At 36.1% G+C, this 24,833-nt stretch overlaps 2 protein-coding genes across 3 annotated transcripts in view; both read right to left on the bottom strand.

Annotated features, from left to right (window-relative positions):
* Window positions 1-9,615: 9,615 nt before the first annotated feature.
* mrpl3 (mitochondrial ribosomal protein L3) lies at window positions 9,616-16,470 on the bottom strand. Of its 2 annotated transcripts, none has more exons than XM_079441219.1 (10): window positions 16,230-16,470; window positions 15,813-15,994; window positions 15,584-15,675; window positions 13,997-14,095; window positions 13,097-13,196; window positions 12,808-12,868; window positions 11,789-11,900; window positions 10,911-10,988; window positions 10,435-10,512; window positions 9,616-9,994 (listed from the first exon to the last, which is right to left on the bottom strand). In XM_079441219.1, the coding sequence occupies exons 1-10, from the start codon at window positions 16,322-16,324 to the stop codon at window positions 9,851-9,853; spliced, it is 1,041 nt and encodes a 346-aa protein (XP_079297345.1). In that variant the 5' UTR covers window positions 16,325-16,470; the 3' UTR covers window positions 9,616-9,850. The 2 variants fall into 2 exon arrangements, with proteins under 2 accessions (XP_079297345.1, XP_079297346.1); XM_079441220.1 differs by having other exon boundaries at window positions 15,813-15,991; window positions 16,230-16,448.
* A 2,211-nt stretch (window positions 16,471-18,681) lies between these two features.
* LOC306884778 (copine-4-like) overlaps window positions 18,682-24,833 on the bottom strand; it is a 29,711-nt gene continuing 23,559 nt past the window's right edge. The window contains exons 14-16 of the mRNA XM_079440967.1: window positions 24,358-24,491; window positions 23,120-23,356; window positions 18,682-20,630 (exon numbers count right to left, since the gene is read on the bottom strand). Coding sequence (XP_079297093.1) covers window positions 20,499-20,630; window positions 23,120-23,356; window positions 24,358-24,491 — 503 coding nt within the window. The 3' untranslated portion in view covers window positions 18,682-20,498. The remainder of the gene's footprint in view (window positions 20,631-23,119; window positions 23,357-24,357; window positions 24,492-24,833) is intronic.

Raw genomic sequence — 24,833 nt, 5'->3', positions numbered from 1 at the left:
GAGGGATGCATCTGAGTGTGAGTAAAAGGAAAGAGAGAGATATATAACAAGTCAAAGCTACTATCACTTTAGAGTTTAACTATTCGTGAAATACTCATAACTAATTTACATCACATGCCTATGAGACATGACTATTCCATCAGCACTCCTTTGTGTTCTACATTTACGATGACAAATTTATTTTATTTTGATTGCTTTTGAGGTTTGGGTCTTTTATATTTTGGGGTTTATTTTAGGGGCCAGTATTTATTTATCTGTTGTTTAGACCCTCTTGTTCCAGCATTATTATCATTTAGTGAAACTGAAACTATCATTATTATTATTTACATATTTATTAAAATAGAAAGCTGAAATAACATCTAAATATAAGATGAAAAACTGAAAAATTTCAGTTAACTAACATTTCTAAAATTACTAACTGGAAGTAAAGTAAAACTGAAAAAGAAAAAAAATAGTAATATTTAAAATAAGATCTAATAAAAAAGACAAAAGTACATGACAAGGAAAGAATGACATTCATTTGTAAAGCAAAATAAATATAAAGACAGTTTAAATGATGCAAGCTTCTTGAAATCAGACCTTTAATACAAATGACATAATGAAATGATCACTTCACGAATAGAAATATCATTGGATATTTAATGTGAAATATTCAGACGCTTAGTGGATTCTCTGCGGTGACAGTCCAAAAAAGTGTATTTATTTTAATGAGTTGAAATCATTTGCCAATAATTAATAAGATGTTAATATTTTATATCTCATCACTCATAAGCCCAGCTGGGTCCAGCCTCTGACTAACCAATGACTGACAGCCAGCAGTCTCTCTGCCGTAACCATGGTGACACTTGGTCTCTCATGGACTCGAGACTCGGAGACTTTAATTGGAGTTTACTGAACTGAATCAGAGTTTGTAGAATTAGAGTGGCTTGAATAGATTATAAATTTAAAGAGAGAGAGAGGAAAAGAAAAGATTTGAATGGGTTAACAAGGCAAGAAAGTTTGAGTGTGTGTTTGACAGCTACAGATGAAGATAATGGAAAACCTGATGTCACCGGTATTGTCATGGCGATAACTATGGAGGGAAAAGAGCAAAAGATCTCTGGAACGGTGGTGTAGCATTCTGCGCTCGTGATGATTGTGCATAATAATGTGAGCTAGATTGTCAAGGAAAACACATTCTTTAATATTAACAGATGCTAATGTGGACAAGCAGCGAGCAGTGCATGCTGGGTAACAGAGAGCGTGGGCCACAGGACTTCTCCTGGTTTGAGGTGGCAGGCAGTGCTGGATTAAACCCCCACCCTTCCTTCCAGACCTTTCTTTCCCTCTGTAAACTGTTGTTTAATTATATGTGGCTTTTGGTTTGCTATGCAAATTGTATGGTGCCACTATAGTGCACAAGTGTGGGGTAAGTTACTCTAATTACTAGTTACTAATTACATCTTCAAATCAGATTACTGTACAAATTACTCAATTAATTATACTGTACATAATGAAGTCGTGGCCTAATGGTTAGAGTCGGACTCGTAATCCAAAGGTTGCGGGTTCGAGTCTCGGGCCAGCAGGGATTGTAGGGGGGGGGAGTGAATGTTCAGTGCAGCATAAATGGCTGCCCACTGCTCCGGGTGTGTGTTCACGGTGTGTGTGTGTGTTCACTGCTGTGTGTGTGCACGTTGGATGGGTTAAGATATATGGGTCACCATACTTGGCAGTATGTCACTTCACTTTCTAAATCCTATATCAACCTCGACAAGTTAATGATACAAGGATAGACGTGAAACGGTTCTTTTAATTCTTTCAAGTAACAACAAATTATTCTGGTTACACTTTAGATTAGGGTCCAATTCTCACTATTAACTATGACTTTTGCCTCAGTATACTCCTAATTACGGCTTGTTAATACTTAGTAAAGTAGTTGTCGAATTTAAGAATTGGGTAGGATTAAGGATTTAGAATAAGACATTCATATGTGCTTTTTAAGTACTAATAAATAGCCAGTATCCCAGTAATACTCATGCTAATTACCAAGTTATTAATGAGAATTGGACACTAAAGTGTTACCAATATTTTTATTAACTCAAAGTATTTAAAGTGAGAGGGGTACATGAAAAGCATGCATTTTAAGGTTAGACTTTAAATGTTGATGTTAAATCCACTATTGTATTGTTTATAAATGTTCTCCAGTCTATACAAAGTATTAAGTTCAATTACAGAAAAAATAAGAGTAACTCATTACTTTACTTTTTCAAGGGAAAAGTAATTAAATTACAGTAACTAATTACTTAGTAATTAGTTACACCCAAGACTGTGTATAATGAAATCTTCACAACACAACAGAAATAAGCTGCAACAAAACAAAATTAGTCCTATGTGTTGTGCCACTGTAAAATTATAGTTTATAATCGCATGCGTTTCTTGAATGGAATAGAATGATGGGTTTCTGAGCTATATGGGAGTAATGACCTGAATGTGTGTGTGTGTGTGTGTGTGTGACAGTATGGTGCCAGGACACTTCTGAGGAAGCACTCACACTCACCTACGGCAAGGTCAGCTCCAGAGAAGCTGGACCTTCTTCACACAATGAACATACATCAGATGAGATAAGAGAAAGGATTAAGGAGAAAAGATTGCCAGGTAACTTAAAATGTTCTGCATTAGATAACACAAATTTACTGGATTTTATTAAAATACATAATTTAATACGACTGAATTGAGTCAGTTAGATCCAGGGACCCCTAGGAGGTCACAAGAAAAATTTGAGATGAAAACAACTGAAAATGTATTTTAATAGAAATACAACTCAAATGGACATTTCCTGTCTGCTTTTATTTCATTGTCTACTCCAACCCATCTATTATAAAAATGATTTCAAGCATTTAAGCATAAATCTTCTGATCAAGTTCATGACAATCTACATTCAGTTAAGTATTGCTGAGTAGACTGTAAATTAGTAGAAGAATAGTAGAATTATTGAGTGTAAATTAAGACACTTGTTCGGGGTTAGTACAATTTTTTTATGTTTTTGAAAGAAAAAATCTCTTATTCTCAAAAAGGCTGCATTTATTAGACTAAAAATACAGTAAAAACAGTAATACTGTGAAACACTTTTACAATTTTAAATAACTGTTTTCTGTTTCAATATAATTTAAAGTTGAATTTCTTTGTTGAAAACAGTTCAGGATTCTTTGATGAATAGAAATATCAAAAGAACAACATTTGTTTGAAATCTTTTACAAGATTATAAATGTCTTTACTCTCTTTTGATCAATTTAATGCTTCAAAGCTGAAGAAAAGTTCTTCTTTTTTTTTACCAAAAATTATTTTACTGACTCCAAACATTTGTAAGGTAGTGTAACAGGGAGATATATGGTTTTTAAAATGATAATTTACTCAAAACTGAATATTCTTATAATTTACCCACCCTCATGTCATTCAAAAAATGAAATAAAATAAAATAAAAAAATGTCTGTTGTTGTTTCATACAATGAAAGTAAATGGGATCTGATGTTGTTTTGGACCCACTGACTTTTTATATGGACAAAAAAATAAAAAAAAGTTGAAAATAGCTTCAAAAATTCAAAATTTCTTCCACAGAAGAAAGAAACTCATACAGGTTTGGAAGAACATGAGGCTGAGTAAATGACAGAATTTTCATTTTGGGTGAACTACCCCTTTTTAATGTGCCGTATTGTGCCAATGATGACCTCCACAGCAGTTTTACTGACACACATGGACACAAGTGTGCCTCTTTGGCTTGTATGTCTCTCCATCCACATCTGGTCGAGGGGTGGGTGTGTGTGTGTTTGTAGAGGAGGGGTGCTGTGCTGAGCAGGTGTGGTTACGGGGGGGGGTGTGACTGCTGTGAGGTTCGGTGGAGTGATCAAGAGCGATTTGGGGGCGGAAATCTGGAGGGACAGGATGTGTGTGTGTTCAGAGGATTAGATTGGGAGATTGGCAAGGTGTTTGGCATTACGCTCTCACTGGGGTCCACACACACACACACGCACACCGCCACACACTCTGCGAGGCCACAGATGTGCCATGGTTGGGGGCAGGGCCATAAAATCAAGACCCCACGGTACTAGCAGTGGGTTAAACAATGTGTTTGGTTGCACGCATATGTGTGTGTGATTGTGTAAGTACAAGTGAGTGCAGCTCAAGCTTGATAAGAGGAGTTCACTCATGCGATGATGGTACCCTACTGAGATTTAAAAAAATCTTTGCATTATGTATGTGTGCAGACAGCCCAAAAACATTACTAGGTCAGGTCTCTGACACATGTATATGTGGGTTTGTGCGGTTTTATATGGGTTAAATCTTGATCGACTGCATCGTAAGAACATGTTGGCATCGTAAGACCCTCGATATGCTGAAGCCCACTTTCTGACTGGTTGAACAAACCAGAGTTATCATGCGTCACATTTCATAAATAAGATGTGCATGTTGGCCATTTAGTTGTCTAAGAAATCCATGCTGATAGTTGTGAATTTTGATGGGGAAAACTAACAACAGAGCAAAAGGGAAGAAATTAGGACTAAAATGTAGGCTAATGGTGTGCATGGTAATGGTGGTGTCTGCAAACTGTAGTGCAAACTGCCGGCAGAGGAAGGTTTTCTGACTGAATAATACATGAACAATACGTGACAGCTCTGTTATTATGCATGAGACTCGCATAGCTTGTTAAATTAAAAAAAAAAGCATAACTGTTGCCCTCAGATATTCCAGGGCTAATGACTTTGAAACGGTTGAAACGTTGTTGAAATTACTGTAAACTGGCAGCTGAGGTTTCACGCATTACAGTGATTTTGGTGGTCGTATATTTAATATATTTTTTTTTTTTTAAGTTTTGGGCTATATTGTATTATTGATAATAATAATTTACCATCCTAGGGTCAGGTTTCAGGTAAACTGGGGCCTTTCATGAGATATGGCCCAATTTAACTAAAATAACCCTGCATTTAAGCGATACATATAATTTAATGGAAAACATTGTTATAATTCACCTAAAGGAAACTTATCACTACAAGGCAGCTCATGATTTCTTATTCAGTTAAGATATATATAGCCTACACTGTACCTCAAAATATAGTATACATTTTATATGTGATATAATAATTTAAAACAAATGTTTTCTATTTATTTCTGTGATGACAAAGCTGAATTTATCAGCAGCGAATGCTGATTTGGTGCTCGGTAAAAGTTTCTTATCTTTATCAATGTTGAAAAGAGTTTTGCTGCTTAAGTTTTTTTCAGGATTCCTTGATGAATAGAAAGTTCAAAAGCACAACATAATTTGAAGTGGTGATTCTTATTTATTTTTAATGCATAAAATCCATTTAATGCATAGATTCTGCATAAAAGTTTTTAATTATATAATCAAACTTAACCAGTTAAAAGGCTTATACTGTTGCATTTTTACTTTTGCCATTAAATAAAACTGTTTACACGTTTGTTAGTTTGAGTAATTTCTTGTTTTGTTACTGTGCTTCCATAAAATGCCCACTGGCTGTCTCCATTTCTATGCTGGAGTTTCTTAAGAAAAAGACAAATAGGATGGAGAGAAGACGATGTACATACAAAGTGTTTATGTGACCTTTCTTCAGTGTAGTAAGGCTGTGTGTAGAAAACAGGGTTTGAGGGCTTTGGACACTAATGTAGCCACTCCATCCACACACACACACTTTCTTCATCAGTCAGTGAGCTTTTAACTCATGCAACATTAATGCCTTGATTTATTCCCCTCACTTAGAGAGAGAGGGAGAAATGTCAACCATTGTCAGCATCTATTCATCCTTCCGTCTCCACCTCCTCCTCCCGCTCTCTTCTCTAATGCACAGAGGTCAGCACAGTGTGTCCCATCAGGGTATCCTTACAGTGTTTTGCTGTCAGCTTGATGTGTTTGCAACTTTACATCCATCAAGCAGATTGTCAAATAAGTACAGAAATGCTGACAACACTTAAACATTCAAAAATAACTTAAAATGATGTTTAGTAATAAATAAGTTGAGCAGGTGAGTTTTAGAAAAATAATACCATGAGAGCAGATTTCTCACATTTCTAATATGTTTAGGGGTCACGTCTTTTCAAGATACATTTGTGACCCTAGACCATAAAATCAAGGGTCAATTTATTTTAAATTTGATAAATAATCTGAAAGCTGAATAAAAAGCTTTCCATTAATGTATGGTTTGTTAGGATAGTACAATATTTGGCTGAGATAAAGCTATTTGAAAATCTGGAATCTGAGGGTGCTCCAAAAAAAAAAAAAAAAATCTAAATATTGAGAAAATCGACTTTAAAAGTTGTCCAAATGAAGTAGCAATGCATATTACGAATCAAAAATTAACTTTTGATATATTTATGATAAGAAATTTACAAAAAATACGTCCTAATGATCATTAATATCCTAATGATTTTTGGCATAAAAGAAAAATCAATCATTTTGACCCGTACAATGTATTGTTGGCTATTGCTACAAATATACCTGTGCTACTTATGACTGGTTTTGTGGTCCAGGGTCACATATATGCATGAAGTTTGAGTTTAGTTTAATATTAAGCATATTTAGAAATGTTGAGTATCATTTAGTTAACTGAATGCCAAACTTGTTGCAAATAAAAATATTCATAGTAATTCAAACCCTCTATTTCTTTAATTCCAAACCCTGTGCCTCTAGTTATTTTATTATTAATATTTAAGGTAATTACTATTTCATATTAAAATTAATATACAATATACAATTAAATAAATTCTAAAATTGTTTATATAAAATACAATATATTTTATAAAATTAAAATTCAGTTATTTAGTTATTTTATATCTATAGACATATACATAATATATAATAAATATATACAGTATATTACTTATACAGTGGGGAAAACAATTATTTGATCCCCTGCTGATTTTGTATGTTTGCCCACTGACTAAGAAATGATCAGTCTATAATTTTAATGGTAGGTTTATTTGAACAGTGAGAGACAGAATAACAACAACAAAAAAATCCAGAAAAATGCATTTAAAAAAAAGTTATAAATTGATTTGCATTTTAATGAGTCAAATAAGTATTTGATGCCCTATCAATCAGCAAGATTTCTGGCTCCCAGGTGTCTTTAATACAGGTAAGGAGCTGAGATTCGGAGCATTCTCTTAAAGGGAGTGCTCCTAATCTCAGTTTGGTACCTGTATAAAAGACACTTGTCCACAGAAGCAATCTATCAATCAGATTCCAAACTCTCCACCATGGCCAAGACCAAAGAGCTGTCCAAGGATGTCAGGGTCAAGACTGTAGTCCTACACAAGGCTGGAAAGGGCTACAAGACCATCGCCAAGCAGCTTGGTGAGAAGGTGACAACAGTGGAAGAAACACAAAATAACTGTCAATCTCCCTCGGACTGCGGCTCCATGCAAGATCTCAATTCGTGGAGCATCAATGATCATGAGAACGGTGAGGAATCAGCCCAGAACTACACTTGTCAATGATCTCAAGGCAGCTGGGACCATAGTCACCAAGAAAACAATTGGTAACACACTACACCGTGAAGGACTGAAATCTTGCAGCACCCGCAAGGTCCCCCTGCTCAAGAAAGCACACGTACAGGCTCGTCTGAAATTTGCCAATGATTCAGACGAGAACTGGGCGAAAGTGTTGTGGTCAGATGAGACCAAAATCGAGCTCTTTGGCATCAACTCAACTCGCCGTGTTTGGAGGAGGAGGAATGCTGCCTATGACCCCACGAACACCATCCCCACCATCAAACATGGAGATGGAAACATTATGCTTTGGGGGTGTTTTTCTGCTAAGGGGATAGGATAACTGCACCGCATTAAAGGGACGATGGACGGGCCATGTACCGTCAGGGCCAGGGCATTGAAAATGGGTCGTGGATGGGTATTCCAGCATGACAATGACCCAAAACACACGGCCAAGGCAACAAAGGAGTGGCTCAAGAAGAAGCACATTAAGGTCCTGGAGTGGCCTAGCCAGTCTCCAGACCTTAATCCCATAGAAAATCTGTGGAGGAAGCCTCGAAACCTTAATGACTTGAAGAGGAGTGGGACAAAATCCCTCCTGAGATGTGTGCAAACCTGGTGGCCAACTACAAGAAACGTCTGACCTCTGTGATTGCCACCAAGGCTTTTGCCACCAAGTACTAAGTCATGCTTTGCGAAGGGGTCAAATATTTATTAATTTCAAATATTTATTAACTTTTTTTTAAATGCGTTTTTCTGGATAAACCAACCATTAAAATTATAGACTGATCATGTCTTTGTCAAACGTACAAAATCAGCCGGGGATCAAATAATTTTTATCCCCACTGTGCATGCATCACAATTATAGATTTTATATAATAGTTAATTAATTCATTTTATATAACCAATAATTTCCTCCTATTAAATTCAGGTAAGACAGAGATATTACTTATTGGACCAAAAAACAGTACACAGAATCTCTTGGATTACAATTTGCAACTAGACGGATGCACTGTCACGTCCTCTAAAGTAAAAAATCTGGGTGTTATATTAGACAGCAACTTGTCCTTTGAAAATCATATTTCCCATGTTACAAAAACAGCATTCTTCCATCTTAGAAACATTGCCAAGCTTCGAAACATGCTACCTGTTTCTGATGCAGAAAAGCTAGTTCATGCATTCATGACCTCTAGATTGGACTATTGTAATGCACTGCTAGGTGGTTGCATCTTCATTAAACAAGCTACAGATAGTCCAAAATGCAGCGGCTAGAGTTCTTACCAGGTCAAGAAAATATGATCATATTACTCCAATTTTACAGTCTCTGCACTGGCTACCTATTCAGTTCTGTATCATTTACAAAATATTATTACTTGCCTATAAGGCCCTAAATGGTTTAGCTCCTGCGTACCTAACTTGTCTTCTACCACGCTACAATCCAACCCGCTCCCTAAGGTCGCAAAACTCTGGACTTTGGTAGTACCTAGGATAGCAAAGTCCACTAAAGGAGGTAGAGCTTTTTCACATTTGGCTCCCAAACTCTGGAATAGCCTTCCTGATAACGTTCAGGGTTCAGACACAATCTATCCATTTAAATCTAGATTAAAGACACATCTCTTTAGCCAAGCATTCACATAATGCATCTTATAATGTTGTACTGCAGTTATATCTGATCAAATGTACATTTATTATTATTCTTTAGCTTGGGTTGAACAAATCGTTTTTGCTTAGATGGAACAGCAGCTACGCTAATTATGTCTCTATTTGTTTCTCTGTTTCTGTCACAGGATTAACATCCCGTGGTAACTAGGAATGACAGAAGCTTCAGTCTGGATCCAACCCTTAAATTAAATGATCTGAGATGACCGAATACCTGAGAAAAGATATGCCAACCCCTCAGAGGACGCCAATGCTCAGACAACATACAGAATTACCAAATTTTGCCATAAGTTAAATATATTAAGGTTCTGCAATATATAAATATTTTGTGGAAACTTAATTTCCTGTAGAGCTGCTTTGCAACGATTTGTATCGTTAAAAGCACTATACAAATAAACTTGAATTGAATTGAATATAAATTACAATGTAACTACTCTCCTAATGCTTCCATGCAGTGCTTTTTCACTCTAAAAACACAGAAATTATATGAAACAGGTTTTATTGTTTAAATACACAAACATTTGACACTTCAAAGTGATTCAGTTGTTATACAGAAGAATGATTTTACACTCCACCTGAACCTGCAATTGTGTGTTTACACTTCTTTAAGTCTTTCAGTGCAGCAATGCGGAATCCACAAGATGAAAGACCCCGATCAAGGGTCACGTCATGCACAAAGACTTTTACCAGCGTAAGCAAGAATCGTGGGGCCACAACCTTATTCAGGCATGGGCTCCCCAAACTGGAACATGTCCTGATCGTAGAGGTCTTCAGGGATCTCTTCGTCTCCGTCAGCAAAGAACGTGGGGAATGGCGGGTTCTGGTTGTTCTCCAACCGAGTGGGCAGAATCGAGTCCCTGACCTGATCGAGCAAACGTAAGCACTACGTTTAAACAACCAGAGAAGAATACACTCGACTAGATGTTATAAAGGCATCTGTTCTTGAATGAAGTCAGTCTTTGAGAGAGTTTAACTTTCGGTTGAGTATGTAAGCAAACTCTACGAGATGAAATGCTGACCACATATGATCGATTCACTGATGCACTTTGGACACACAAACGCCTCTGCGAATTGATATAGATGAATCACTCAGCACGAGTGTGTGCTAGCGTGCCAAGGTCAGTGCTTGTGCTGGCATGGACAGTACAGTACACAACTCTTTTTTTTTTTTTTTTAGCTAAACTGCTGAAAGTGAAGACAGATACAGAAAAGATCCTTCACGTTCAAAAAGATATTCTACCTGAGGACAAGTGCATTTGACTTCGCACACTTGAGAGTTTGAATATGTGTGAGGTGTTTTACCTTAATAAGACAGTTGCGGTGACCCGGAACAGAACCGTTGACGTAGAGGATGTTATACTTGGTGTTCACCCTCCATACCTGCCAGAGAAAAGACCTTAGTGAAACAACAAATACTCACAAATCCTTTTTCTCACTGGCTGACTTTACAGTAGGTGTCTCCTGAGACCAAGATGTATTATGGAAGGGCTGAGCTTTGAAATTGTGCTTACTGTGTATTTTGATGTGTAATAAATTAATTCAGTTTGTTTACTTGTCATACTACACAAAAAATGTTTATGCCACCCAATATCTGCAATGCAGCATCATGTAAGCTGCACAGTGCAATGCAGAGCCGCAGTATCAGCAGAACATGCCTTTGGCTTTATGGACAAATGAAAAGGACAAATGTATAATAAACGTGTGTATATACAATATTAATTTATTTATAAGTTTCATAATGATTTAAAAGTACATTTTGTGCATTCTGGTAGGTGTACCTTCAAGCCATGAGTGGTGTCGTAAATGTTTCCCATCCTGCCTGGCATCTTTTTTCCTTTAAAAACTTTTGCTGGGTCCTGAGAGCAAGGAGACAAGAAGTTACTTTACTCATCCATTAACCATTCAAAGGGCATGCTGAGGTCACGCTAAACTCTCCTGAGAGACCACACGGGACAGTCACAGCTACCCAGAATGACTGACATGAAACCTCTCAGAGAGGAAAGTGCTTCCATATCTGAAAATATACAGTGTGGGGAAAATCTTGTGTTCCCGAGAAGAAATTCAATCAATTGCTAGCATCTCTGTGACAAAATTTTAAATCTGGATCGAATGGGAAATGACTACACTACTATTCCAAAGTTTAGTCGTTTTTTCTTTTATAAAAGAACTTAATTTCTTAAATCAAAACAAAAACAGTAATATTACAAAAACTGTAATATTGTGAAATATTACTACAATTTCAAATATGTTTAGTTTACAATTTCAGCATCACATGATCCATCAGAAATCATTCTAATATTCTGATTCGGTGCTCAAGAAACATTTCTTACTGTTATCAATGTTAAAAACAGTTGTGTTGCATAATATTTTTATGAAAATAGTGATACCTTTTTTAGGATTGATTAACAGTTCAAAATAGTTTATAATAATTTATAAAATTATTTATAATATAGAAAAATAATTTTTTAGCTTTCTCCAAAAAAAATTCTTACTTTGACCACAACTTTTGTACAAAAGTTTAGATATGAATAAACAAAAAATAAATAAATACAATGCCCATAGATCATGCATCCCTAGAAAAAAAACACAGGAATCACACTGCAAAGCCCACTAGCATGAAGTGATACTTTTTAAGTATAGAAATGACAACACTCACCCCTCCGGGCCCCAGAGAGCCTGGCCTCCTGTGTGTTTTAGTTTGTCCATGGGAAGCTGGCTGACCTTTGAACCCCCAGCGCTTCATCACTCCCTGAAAACCTTTGCCAATTCTACAATAAAAAAGATAAAGTTTTAATAGAGTAAAGCTGCAAAGCTTCAGTAAAGCTGCAAACAGAACATTTAGTCATCATACGCTGTGTAACTACATAAGAGTTGGATGAAGCTGCAGACAGGCATGATCTCAGGCGTGAAATAGGGCTGACACGACTCAGATGCTATGATTAATCAAGAGTCCTATGAAGCAAGGCTCTTTTCATTACCGGTGATGGATATCATTTCATTCAAAGTTAAAATACTTTATCTTATCCCAGTTCAATATACAGAGACAAATAGTCATTTGCAAATTCACCCAAAATACCGTGGCGCCTTCAAATCATTGCTCTGTTTGTTTGCGCAACCCGACCAGTTTGACACTGGATCAACCAACGGTTTGAGTTTGAGGTGGGACTATCCATTTGTCTGACCAATTGTAGATATTCAGGAAACCTGTTTGACAAAAATCATTATTTTTGCAATTCCATTTGGTGACACTAGTGGCACTTTTATTGAAAATGCAAAATTGCACACACACTAAAGTATTTTAGAATATGATTTATTTTCTATTATTCAAATAGGATAAATAGACATACAGATATTAACAATATCTAGTGTTTATAAAATGATCAGCTCATAAGATCATGAAACTTCATGCACTGCTAGTATTACTAAAAGGAAATTCAAAAAATAAGGATATAGATTCATACATTCCCTGTCTTCCATTGGTCAAACAGACAGAGAATCCAGACCCATTGTTTGAGCCAATGTTGCTATGTCAGGATGGTTAAACAAGGAGCAATATTTTGAAACACAGTGTTTAAAATGGGAATGAATCTACACATGGGTTATTCATTTTTTAATAGTCTTTGCATATTAAGCTGGGATATAAGAATTTAACATGAAGAAAAGTACTTGACTCACGTTTTCGCTGTGACATCCACATATTGTCCTGGACGGAAGTGAGCTGCATAGAGAGGAGTGCCTAGACCAAGAAAAATTAATAATATAGAATGAAAACACATGAAAAAAAACAACTAAAATAAAATGGATAATAGTTTAAAAAAAACAACAAAAACAGAAAAAAAAACCCCCAACAAAACCCCCACCACAAAAAGTTTTATTTTCTCAAACATGTCATTTCAGGGATACAGCTGAAATTATTTAATTCTTTATTTGGCGATTAGCAAAGAGTTCTGACAGATGAAGTAACCTGGTTTGATGATAGCGTTGTCTGACACACAAAACGTGGTGAGTTTCTGTTTGGGAGGAACTCCTGCATTCCGGAAAACCTCTAAATATCCTTCTGGCCTCTGAGAGAAAGACAGATTGATTTTCAATGACTTCAAGTGATTTCCTAACTTATATAATCCTACAAAAGGATAAAGGGAGAATGAAAGACAGAATACATTAAAGCCAAACTGCTCTGCTGAGTTTTGGGAGTTGATTGACTGGCTCTGGAGTGACTGAAGGCTCAGACTGAAGGTCAGGACAATTGACAATTATACTTCAAGCAGCACTTTGTGGCAGCTGTCAAATATAGACAGACGACACACAAATATACACACCAGCTTACTGCCACAAAGGGAAAAAAAAAGGGACATTGACCAAAGTTTTTTTTTTTTTTTACTACAAACTTCATAGAGTAGTTTAGTTCTGCTGTTTTAAATAAAAAACCTCCCTTCTATCATTCTCACATCTATCACTGTTAGTCTTTTTTTTTCTAGCACATATAGAGACAGACAAGTGAGAGAGAGAAGCGAGAGAAGAATACAATGAGAAAAGTTGTATAAAAGACAAGTCGACCTGGTTTTCCTATTTGATTTCCCTTACACACACACACACACACACACACACACACACACACACACACACACACAGGTCACCTCTAGATCTACCGAGAGCTCAGTAATTTCTCTCCAGGAGCTCTTCAGGTCTTATTATACTCCCTCTCCAAAGAAGCAGAAAAGCTATAGTCTATTATCCTGTTCCACCTCAGAGAGGTCAAGGACCGCCAGAAAGGTGAAGAGACAAGGGTTCGTTATGAGGGGGAAAACGTGCGTGGACAAGAACAGCCTTAATTTGAAAAACATTAAAGACTTTTCTTACTCACATGAAACGGAGAGACGTTTTTTCCACCCACAATCAGAGCCGCTGTGCGCCCATTATAGTCTTCCTTGGAGAGATGTTTCACGACATGACAGTCCTGCACCTGAGAGAGAGATTTGGATGTGTTAATGTCATATTTGATTGAGATGCCATGGGAAGTCCAGCTTCCTTGAACAACCTTGGAAATAGTACCATGCTCAGAGACACCGACTCTGCCAATAAACCAAAATGTGATTATTTAATGGCCGATTAATTATTCTAACAAATGTAATAAACACTCCAATCAAAACTAAATTAAATCTAAGCATTTACAATGCACAAATTTTTATTTCAAAATTTTAAGGACACAATCACGTTTCTACTCCAATTTGTTGGTAACATATACACATTTAAATGGTGGTTGTTATGCTACAGCCTTATTTCAAAATTAATTAAATTCATTATTTTCCTCAAAATTCTACAAACAATACCCCATATTGACAACGTGAAAAAAGTTTGTTTGAAATCTTTGCAAATTTATTAAAAATAAAAAAAACATAAGTATTCACAGCCTTTGCTCAATACTTTGTTAAAGCACCCTTGGCACCAATTACAGCCTCAAATCTTTTTGGGTATGATGCTACAAGCTTTGATCATCAGCATTTGGCAATTATCTGCCATTCTTGTCCTCGCCTCTTCACCTCCCAAGCTCTGTCAGGTTGGATGGTGGCAGCCACACATTTTCAGGTTTCTCCAGAAATATTTGATTGGATTCAAGCCCAGGCTCTAGCTGAGCCACTCGAAGGCATTCACAGAGTTGTCTATGAGCCACTCTCGTGAATCTTCTGCCCAGTCTGAGGTTCTGAATGCTCTGGACTAGGTTTTCAGTAAAGCTATGTCAATATTTTGGTGCACTGAGCTTTTCTTCTACTCTGATGTGTCTCTGTCCCTGCCGCTGAAAAACAGCCCCACAGCATGAGGCTTCGGCCAGCACACTTTACTCTTGGGATGGTACTCTGCAGTCATCCTTCAAACATGATGTTTGGAATTGAGGTTCATTAGACCAGAGAATATTATTTCTCAGAGTCTGAGGGTCCTTTATAGGTGCTTTTTGCAAATTCCAAGTCTGTTTTCATGTGTCTTCACTGAAGAGAGGATTGAGTTTTGTCACACTGGCATAAAGCCCAGATCGGTGGAGTGTTGCAGTGATGTTTGCCCTTCTGTAGATTTCTCCTATCTTCACATATGATCATGGAGCTCAACTAGACTTTATATAGACAGGTGTGTGCCTTTCCAAATAATGTCCATTCAACTGAATTTACCACAGGTGAACTCCAATCAAGTTGTAGAACCATCTCAAGGATGAGCAACAGGAAACAGGATGTACCTGAGCTAAATTCTGAATGTCATGGCAAAGGCTATGAATACTTATGTACATGTGATTTTTTTTGTATTTTATTTTTAATAAATTTACAAAGAAACTTCTTTCACGTTGCCATTATGGGGTATTGTTTGTAGACTTTTGAGGAAAATAATGAATTTAATTCATTTTGCAATAAGACAGTAACATAAAAAGTGAATAGTCTCCGGATGCACTGTATATCCTCTTTACCTGCAGCATGGTCACTACATGTCTCTCTCCAGATTTAGTCCACACAGGCATCATTCCGAGTTTAACAGCCACAAGACCAACTCTCCTACTCCCTGAGGAGATGCAGATTACAAATTAATACAACCATTAAAACTGAAGTAGTTATCATGAACACAAGCACGCTGCCTCCGGTAGGACTGGAGCAGAAATGATACCCACAGACCTCAGGAGTTCTGATGGTGTGACCCACCTTCCACCCACTCATGTCTGGGCCAGGGCTCATCCTTGAGGGGGTTGAGTTTGTCTGTGGTCTGTTGTTTATATTCCTCCGTGACGACCTTCTTCAGGAAGGAAGCATTATCTTCTGTTAGGTGCTCATCCCACCATGTGTTTGTCCGATGTGTTCTTATAGACTGAATGACAGGTGCTCTGCTGAAAACACAGAAAAATTACATAATTTATCTAAAATTACTTTTTACATAAATATCACGTTAAAAATGTTGATAATATGATACCACCGACAGTGACATTACATAAAGTTGTTAAACGTAATACTACCGAATAATACGCCTAAATAATAAGATTTGCTGTATTTATGTGAGATTTACATGATCTCGAATTAAAGATTACATTATGGCATTAATATCCCGTTTTTAACAGCAAATACCTCTGCAGCGCTGCTCCAGCTCGACTAACAGTTACTGGCGCTCCTCTTAGCAAGCCATCAGCAACTTTAATGAACCTACACGTCAGTGCTGTCATCTTTATTATTTAAAATTATCGTACAACACAACTACAGCTCATTCATTTAGCTCGATCTCATCATTGTACCAGACATGACAGTCTCGTGTTTGTCCTGCAGGAGAATGACATTCCCTCCACTTCCGGTGTTACACGGAAGTACGGCCGCTGGTCTCTGTCGCTTCAAAACATTGTTCCTTTAAATTATTAGTTCCCTAAGCGCTACCTAAGCAATCAGTACTGCGTTATTATTTTTGCTGAGGACAAAATATTTTTTGGTTTATCGTTAGAGCTCTGTTATCATTTTAAAATGACAACATAATAAACACTAAAATAAATTGTTCCTCACAACGAAAAATATAAATCTTATATTTAAAATATAAAATTTTAAATATTGTTTTAAATTGATCATTATATTGTGCCACTATGGAAATGTAAATTAATTAATTAATTAACAATAATAAATAAATACAAAAATAAAGAAATATTTTTGCTACAATGAAAAATCTAAATATTAATTAGCTCTGACGAATATTTTATTGAGCAGTTTTACGTAGCGATAGGCACAGGTTTCTTAGGATGGTTAACTATTTTCAAGTATTCTCAAAACTAATTATTATGTTACCCTGTGACTTGCAACATGCTCCTAACAAAAGAATATAATCAAAATATGTTCTTTGCAGATATCCGATCTTCATGTGTGATAATATGTAGAATGCCTTTGGTGAATCTCCTTGTTTGTCTTAAAAAACCTAATCTCTGCCAGACACTCACTGTGGAGCAAGAAAATAGTTTTTCTGTCATTTAACCAACATTATTTGTTTAGAAATCTGTCAGAATTGACAACCTCATGCCGAGATGCAGAAAAGACAGAGGAGGTGGTGCTGGAGGAGGTGAAGGGAAGATCAGGAGGGTGAGGGATTTGAGGAGGACCTCAAATGCTCTGGCCTTCCATGGGTTTTCCTTGAAGACCTCAGAACCGCTGCAGATTGAGACCTAAACTATACAATCCATCTGCTCACCTTGTCCTGCCAGCTGCTACTTCCATCATGCTGCCAGCTAACTCAACCCTGCCAGCTGCTTCTTCCTACAACCTGCCAGTTACGTTTTCCTCTGACCTGCCAGTTTCCTTACCCTTCCTGCTATCTGCCTCATCCAATCTCACATGTTGTCCAGCCTGCTGCCAGTGATGTTCACACTCAGGGGTCTGAGGAGCATTACATATGTACATATTTTAGCAGTGGGTGATGATCCCTTCCAGACACCAGTATAAACTGACCACACAGATTTCAGACATTTATAAGGCTGGATGAATCTGAATCTGAGTGCATGTAGTGGCACACAGCCTCAAAACCGCCTGGAAAATTAACATGCACATATATTGAATGTTCAAAATAACTAAATTGTATACTTTTAATATCAAACAAAGGTTTAAGAGTTAAAATAAAGGAAACAATAATTAAACAATTACATAATTATTGAAAATTGATATTCTGAAATATTTTATAGTGCCAAAATATATATTTTTTGCTCATAATATATTTATGTGTACTATGTATATTTATTGTGTATATATAAATACACACACAGTATATATTTTGAAAATATTTACATATGTTTATATATATATATATGTATATATAAATGTATTTTTAATATATGAAAATAATTTTTTTATTAAATATATACATGAATGTGTGTATTTATATATACATAATAAATATACACAGTACACACATATTTTCTATAAACAAAAACGTTTATTTTGTATGTGATTAATCACGATTAATCATTTGACAGCACTGTGAATATTCACCCTAGTTAATATTCATGCTTATTACTTAAAAGATGGTGAATAATGGGAGTCCCCTAGTAATACTGTGTCCTTGTGAAAGACATTCAACTTTAGATTTCATTCCCTGCTGTTGTTTTGAATGAGAAAGTATCTGCAAAATCACTAACGATAAATAACCTGCTGAATATTTGACTAATGGACCTGTTGGATATGATGAAGGACATGATCTCTCTTTCTCCTGTTAACCCCTAATCTTGTCCTAGAGATCTGAGTGTTTAATTATACATGATGGAGCTAATTGAAAGGCTGTGTGCATGTGTGGAGAGAAGTGTGCACATGTTTGTGTGTTTAGACTTCAAAGATTCCTCTGACTCAAAGAGTCGATGACGCCTCCAGGACTCTATTTCTCAAGGTCTTCTGATGCCTGTTAAAGAGCCTTTACACTCAAGCTTCCCTCTAAATTTTTCATTTAGTGAATTACAGTATTGTAGCATTAAAGAAACTCTGGCTCAATATTACTGGGTGTGAGAGACCGGTGTATGCTGAGCAAGTGCATCCAGTGAACAAGAGTATCAAAACAAGTGGGAAAAACCTTTTTTATTGGCAACATGCAAAATACAGTTCTGGTTTCTGTAGTAAGCAAGCAAGCAAGCAAGCATGCATACACACACACACACACACACACGCTCCAAATGGAAGGAAGAAGGAAAGAAAGAAATGTGTAAAAGGAAATGATAAATGTGTCTAAGACAGCACCAGAAATACACATCTACTATTTCCAAATATTTGAAATGACTTAGGTTAAGAAAGTCTGCAAAACAAATATCAAGAAACCTGTAGAAAAGAACAAAAACAAACAACGCCTAAATACTGTAAGTACTGTATTCACAGAATCCGTTCCACATGCTTCCAAATAAATATGCATTTGTTTATAGAGCTATATACAATACACTTAATTGTATGTAACAATTGTAAGTCATAAAGGCCTCACATTAAAAATACGTTTTAAAATAAATACACTACCGTTCAAAAGTTTGGGGTGGGTAAGAAAGGAACAAATATTTGTATTCAGCAAGGAGGCATTAAATTGATTAAAAGTATCAAAAGACATTTAAAATACTACAGAAGATTTCAATTTCAAATAAATACTGTTTGTTTGTATTTTTGTTCCCCAAATCAGAATATTAGAATGATTTCTGAAGGTTCATGTGACACTCACGACTAGAGTAATGATGCTGAAAATTCAGCTTTGCCATCACAACATTTTTTTTTTAAATATATTCAAATAGAAAACAGTTATTTTAAATTGTAATATTTCATAAAATTACCATTTTTACTGTACTTTGATCAAATACATGCAGCCTCGGTGGGGATAGGGAACTTCTTTCAGAAACATTAAATTCTTACCAACCACAAACTTTTTGCAGGTAAATGAATTAAAACAATAAAATGGTTGCACTTTGGATTATAAAGGACTAACAGTGTTTACTAACTGAGCATTGGTCATGCACTGGCCAATATCCAATAATCACTTGCCTCCTAAACTATTACGCATTGGAATATTATGCTATATTGGACTATATAGCCCTTTTATAGCAGGCCCACCAAAAATAACAGTAAATAATATTAGCAAAACAAAAGCCAACGCTTATGAACAAATACAACTTGGAATCAGTCTGGCATCTGAATCTAAAGGAAGACAGTCCAGTTGAAGTTTCCTTCTATTTACACAGAGTAGGTGATGGCAGATTAAAAGGTGCTGGCAGATTGGTTTGGTTGCAATGAAAGGAATCTATCCCAATGTTATGTTAAAGGTGCATTCAGTGATTTCAACCACATTTTACACAACACTTTTTAAAAATTGTTAAAATCATCTCACGAGAGAGCAGGTCGCCTCATGGGGACCCATGTTGAGATCACATGACTGAATAACTCACTTTATCTTGGTAACTTCCGTGTTATCAGATAATTTCTTATGAAACTGTCCTCTGTTACACTCACCCTCCTAAAACTCACTCCCATCCGGGTCACGGCACCAATATATAACCCCTCTAGTTCTACTCTCCTAGTTCTTGTTCCTAGCAGAATTCAAACCAGTGTTTCCAGCATGGGAGGCAGGCCCTCTAACGAAGATGCTAAAGGAGACTTTAGGTCCAAGATGATCGCCATATTATCCAGGGAAACCAAAAGAAAAAATGACTGAGTGCACCTTTAATATAACTAACAACTGGGTAAAACAATATGGACAGCTAAGTACATTTCTGCCCAATGCTAATGGAAACCTGAGTGAAAAAAAACAACAAGGATGGACCTGCTTGTCGATTCCAATATTAATACAGCAAGCTCTGAAATGATCAGTGAAGATATCTTGAAGTTGAGACGAATATGGCTGTGCGTAGCTCAGGGACTGAACGCTCTGGAAGACTCATAGTCCGACATGCATTTGGGCTTGATGCCTTTTCCATTGTAGTAATCCACCACTTGATTGGGAACCTCAGCCAGCACACTTTTAGCCAGCGCTGCAGGAGAGGCCTGTGTGGAAGAAAAGATGGAGGATGAGAGAAAGGAATATAGATGAAATCTCACACTCTTTTGTGCTTGAGTAGGTGATACAGGAAAGGTGTCACTCCTATTTCACTCTGTCCGCAAAACAGGTGGAGACAGACCAGAGAAAACCCAGCAGGACAGAGCTAAAAATAAACACGCACACACACATACACATGCTTGGTTTCTCGCCGAAGCATTTGTATCGGACAGCCAACTTCACACCTTCAGAGTTGCGCTATATTTATGAATTGTGTGATATTGCAGTTGACCTGAGGTAGCAGGTTTCCTTACAGCCGTCTTCTAGACAATGAAAACTTCTCTGGAGTTTATTGCACAAGAAGCTTCGGACAAAAGGTTCAATAAATCAAATGAAAAACCTGATGATTTAAAAAGCATAACTACATCAGCAGTTACATAACAACCGAGAAAATAAAACATAACCATGAATGAATCTGAAGAAACAAATGCAGAGATTTGGCCAAGAAGAAATAATAATAATAATTAAAAAATGATCACAAAAATAAAAACAATAATTTAAAATAGAACAATAAATAATGCTAATAATAATAATAATAATAATAATAATAATAAGTGCTGTCAAACGATTAAATAGCGATTAATTGCATCCAAAAGTTTGTTTACATAATATATGTGTATGTACTGTGTATATTTATTATGTATATATAAAAGACACACACATACAGCATATATTTAGAAAATATTTACATGTATATATTTATATTCATATAAATTATATCATATATAAATATATTTAATATATAAATAAAAATTCTTAAATATATACATGCGTGTGTATTTATATATACATAATAAATATACACAGTACACACATATATATTATGTAAACAAAAACGTTTGTATGCGATTAATCACGATTAGTGAAAGTGAAGTGACATACTGCCAAGTATGGTGACCCATACTCTGCATTGAACCCATCCAACATGCACACACACAGCAGTGAACACACACACACCGTGAACACAGGACTACACACCCGGAGCAGTGGGCAGCCATTTATGCTGCGGCGCCCGGGGAGCAGTTTGGGGTTCAGTGCCTTGCTCAAGGGCACCTCAGTCGTGGTATTGAGGGTGGAGAAAGCGCTGGACATTCACTCCCCTCCACCTATAATCCCTGCCGGCCTGAGACTTGAACCCACAACCTTTGGATTACGAGTCCGACTCTCTAACCATTAGGCCACAACTTCCCTGAAAGTTGTTTGACAGCACTAAATAATAATTTTAAAATACTTTTTTTTTAAACTATCTGAACTACAAGTATCTGGCCTAAGCCCCCATTCAATGTCTATTGAAAAGAGTTACTCCTTTAAAAAGAATCACTGCAACAGTTGAACCCAAATCAATAATAATCCTAGAAAAGTTTGGACGTTGTGATGTTGCTGATTAGAAACAAATATTTCATGCAATTGCTAAATATAAAATCAACAGTTAAGCATTGTGAAAAACTAATTATTTGCTCTGTATATATACTCTGTCTGTATATAGGTTTAATATATTCTGTATATACAGTATGTCTGGGCCATAAAACGTTATGCACTGTTAGCTTAGCTGCAATCTAATGTTACTATATTGAAATTAATTATGAATCATGTCTCTCTCGTGTTGCTGCCAATGCGTTCCATTTTTCTTCTCACAGCTGCCACTTTTACATTCACAATAAATGACTTATAAATGACTACATTAATATTTATGAAATATATAGAATCATTAATAATGATGATAATAATGATACACCAGGCTTTGTTTTATGAGATTTAAAAAACAAAAACAAAGGCAATTTTGTCTAATTTTAACTCAAAATGGAATAAAAAACCTGAACTTTGCATGAACTCAGTTTCAGAGGCAGGAATATTGCTGGGTTAAAGTAGGACAGAATATGCCTAACGTCTCTTAAAAAATGCTTTCATAATGAAGACTGTTCTACATGAATGATTTCACGCTCCTTAATTAAACTAAACACAGGCCTGTAAAATCTAAGAGCTTTGATGTTTTCCTTCCCTCTGTTCCAGCGCCGAGATGCTTGTTATTGGAGCTCAGAGAGACAGCTGTGAGAGCAACGCGCTTACCTGAGAGGGGACAGAGATGAAAAGAAACCTGGATGCCTTCAGATGTACGGCATCCACTTGTAGTTTGGTTTCATGACTATGCTCTGACCAGAGGTACCATACAGTTTCTTAAATCCCCAAACCTGGGATGAAGCATTTCTCTTCATTAGAAACATCTGTTCATTAAGCTTCAAGTTGTTAGTAATCACTTAAAACTTTCAGGTTTTGCTTTCTATGTTCACGATTTCACCAGATCCTGACAAGATTCTTTTAAAATGAATTCAAATGTGAAAAAAACTTGTGTTCAAATGTGTAGAAACGTTTTGTTATTATTTACTTCAACATCGCAAGACTTTTTTGGGGGTGAACTAAGATGCTGATTTTTACTCACATGTTTGAAGTTGCGAAAGGGCACAAATTGCACAATGTCCCTCAGGACAGGTTCTCCTTTAGGAGAGCGGAGGATTCCATCGTCACCGTCCAGCATCTGCATGTCGCTGAAATCTGCGCTGCCTATGCCGACGATGATGACAGACATGGGCAGGTGAGAGGCGTGGACGATGGCCTCTCGTGTATCTGCCATATCTGTGATCACTCCATCTGTCAGGATTAGCAGTATGAAGTATTCCTAATGGATGAGGAAAAAGGAGGAAAGAGGTTAATAAAATGTGAGAGAACATTTAAAAATGAGGACTCACACATTTGTCTTTGTCTTGCACTCAAAGCTCCATTAGAATCAACAAACAGTTTCTAGTTTTATTTTCAGCATACACCGTACTACATTAGCCAGTGGGGTAAGAAAATAAAAACTGTAATATTACAATATGAATAACAATTTTCTAATTAAATATATATTGTAATGTAATTTATTTCTGTTATAGCAGACTTAATAGTATCCCCAATTAATAATAATGTATTTTATTATGATCAATGTTGAAAAACGTTTTTTGTGGTTTCGTTTTTATGGAAACCGTGATACTTTTTTTTAGGATTCTTTAATAAGTAGATAGTTAATTGAACAGCAGTTAATTGAAATGTAGAGATTTATTTTGAAATGGTAAAGATACTGTCGCCTTTCAACCATTTAATAGATCATTGTTGTATAAAATAGTAATTTCTTCTTTTAGCATAGTTAACCAAACTTTTGAATGGCAATTTTCATTCAAAAAAAATATATAAAAATGTTTTGATAAACATTTGTTAAACAACATTGATAAAAATAAGTAATGCTTCTTGAGCACTTAAAGCATATTCGATGCTATTTAACTGTAAATGGTTATATTTCACAAAATTACTTTTTGATAAAATAAATTAGCATGTAGGTAAGTAAATAAACTATTTTTTGAGAACAAGCATTATCTAATGCAGTTTGGCTTCTCAAGTAAATTTATATTGTTAAAATTATGTTTTAATATTATATGAGAAAATGAGACAAAAATCCTGATTAAGTAATAATTTTGCCATGCTCTTCCACAGCATGTTTTCTATTCTGTTCACATCAGCAACTTGGGTTGTTTTTATAAGAAGGCAACAGCAGTAAAGCAGATGGAGTCAATATGGTGCTGTGCTGAAACTGAGCTCCTCAGTCTAATTAAAGGTGCTCCCGCTCTCTCTCGCTCTCTGACTAACCATGGCCTCTTTGGTGTGCATCTCCTCGGAGGCAGAGTTGGCAACTTTCTGGATGATGGGAGCAATATTAGTGGGACCGTACAACTGGATTTTCGGGAGGCAGTTCTGATAAGCCTCGACAACTCCTTGTATACCTGCAAAACACACATAGCCGCTCAGGTCAATACAATCAGTTGTTTTAAAAACATTAAGTTCATTTTAAACCTCACTAAATTGTGTCATTAATTCTATGCTTAAAACAAGATGTGGTAAGAATTTTAAAAAAGCCTTAAAGTTTAGATGCTTTGTTTTATTTTTTGCATTGATTGATTATCTGTTTTGTAATGTGACATTGAATAGACGTCATATTACCCTTTTTTTCCCAATGGTGGTCTTTTACATTTACTGACCTGAAAATGACCATTGAGTGTGTGTGGGAGATGTTTGACTCATATAGTAGGAATACCTTGGATTCCATTGAGCTTTCTTTTTGAAAA

Source organism: Barbus barbus (genome assembly GCF_936440315.1).
Source record: "Barbus barbus genome assembly, chromosome: 19".
NCBI lineage: Eukaryota > Metazoa > Chordata > Actinopteri > Cypriniformes > Cyprinidae > Barbus > Barbus barbus.
This window is presented reverse-complemented; position numbering and strand designations above follow the sequence as displayed.

Coding starts and splice junctions, on each gene's coding strand:
- mrpl3 (XM_079441219.1), bottom strand. CDS start 16,324: ATGACAGCACTGACGTGTAGGTTCATTAAAGTTGCTGATGGCTTGCTA. Junction 11,901..12,807: donor GTGGATGTCACAGCGAAAAC/GTGAGTCAAGTA, acceptor TTTTTATTGTAG/AATTGGCAAAGGTTTTCAGG. Junction 9,995..10,434: donor ACCGCAACTGTCTTATTAAG/GTAAAACACCTC, acceptor TTGCTCGATCAG/GTCAGGGACTCGATTCTGCC.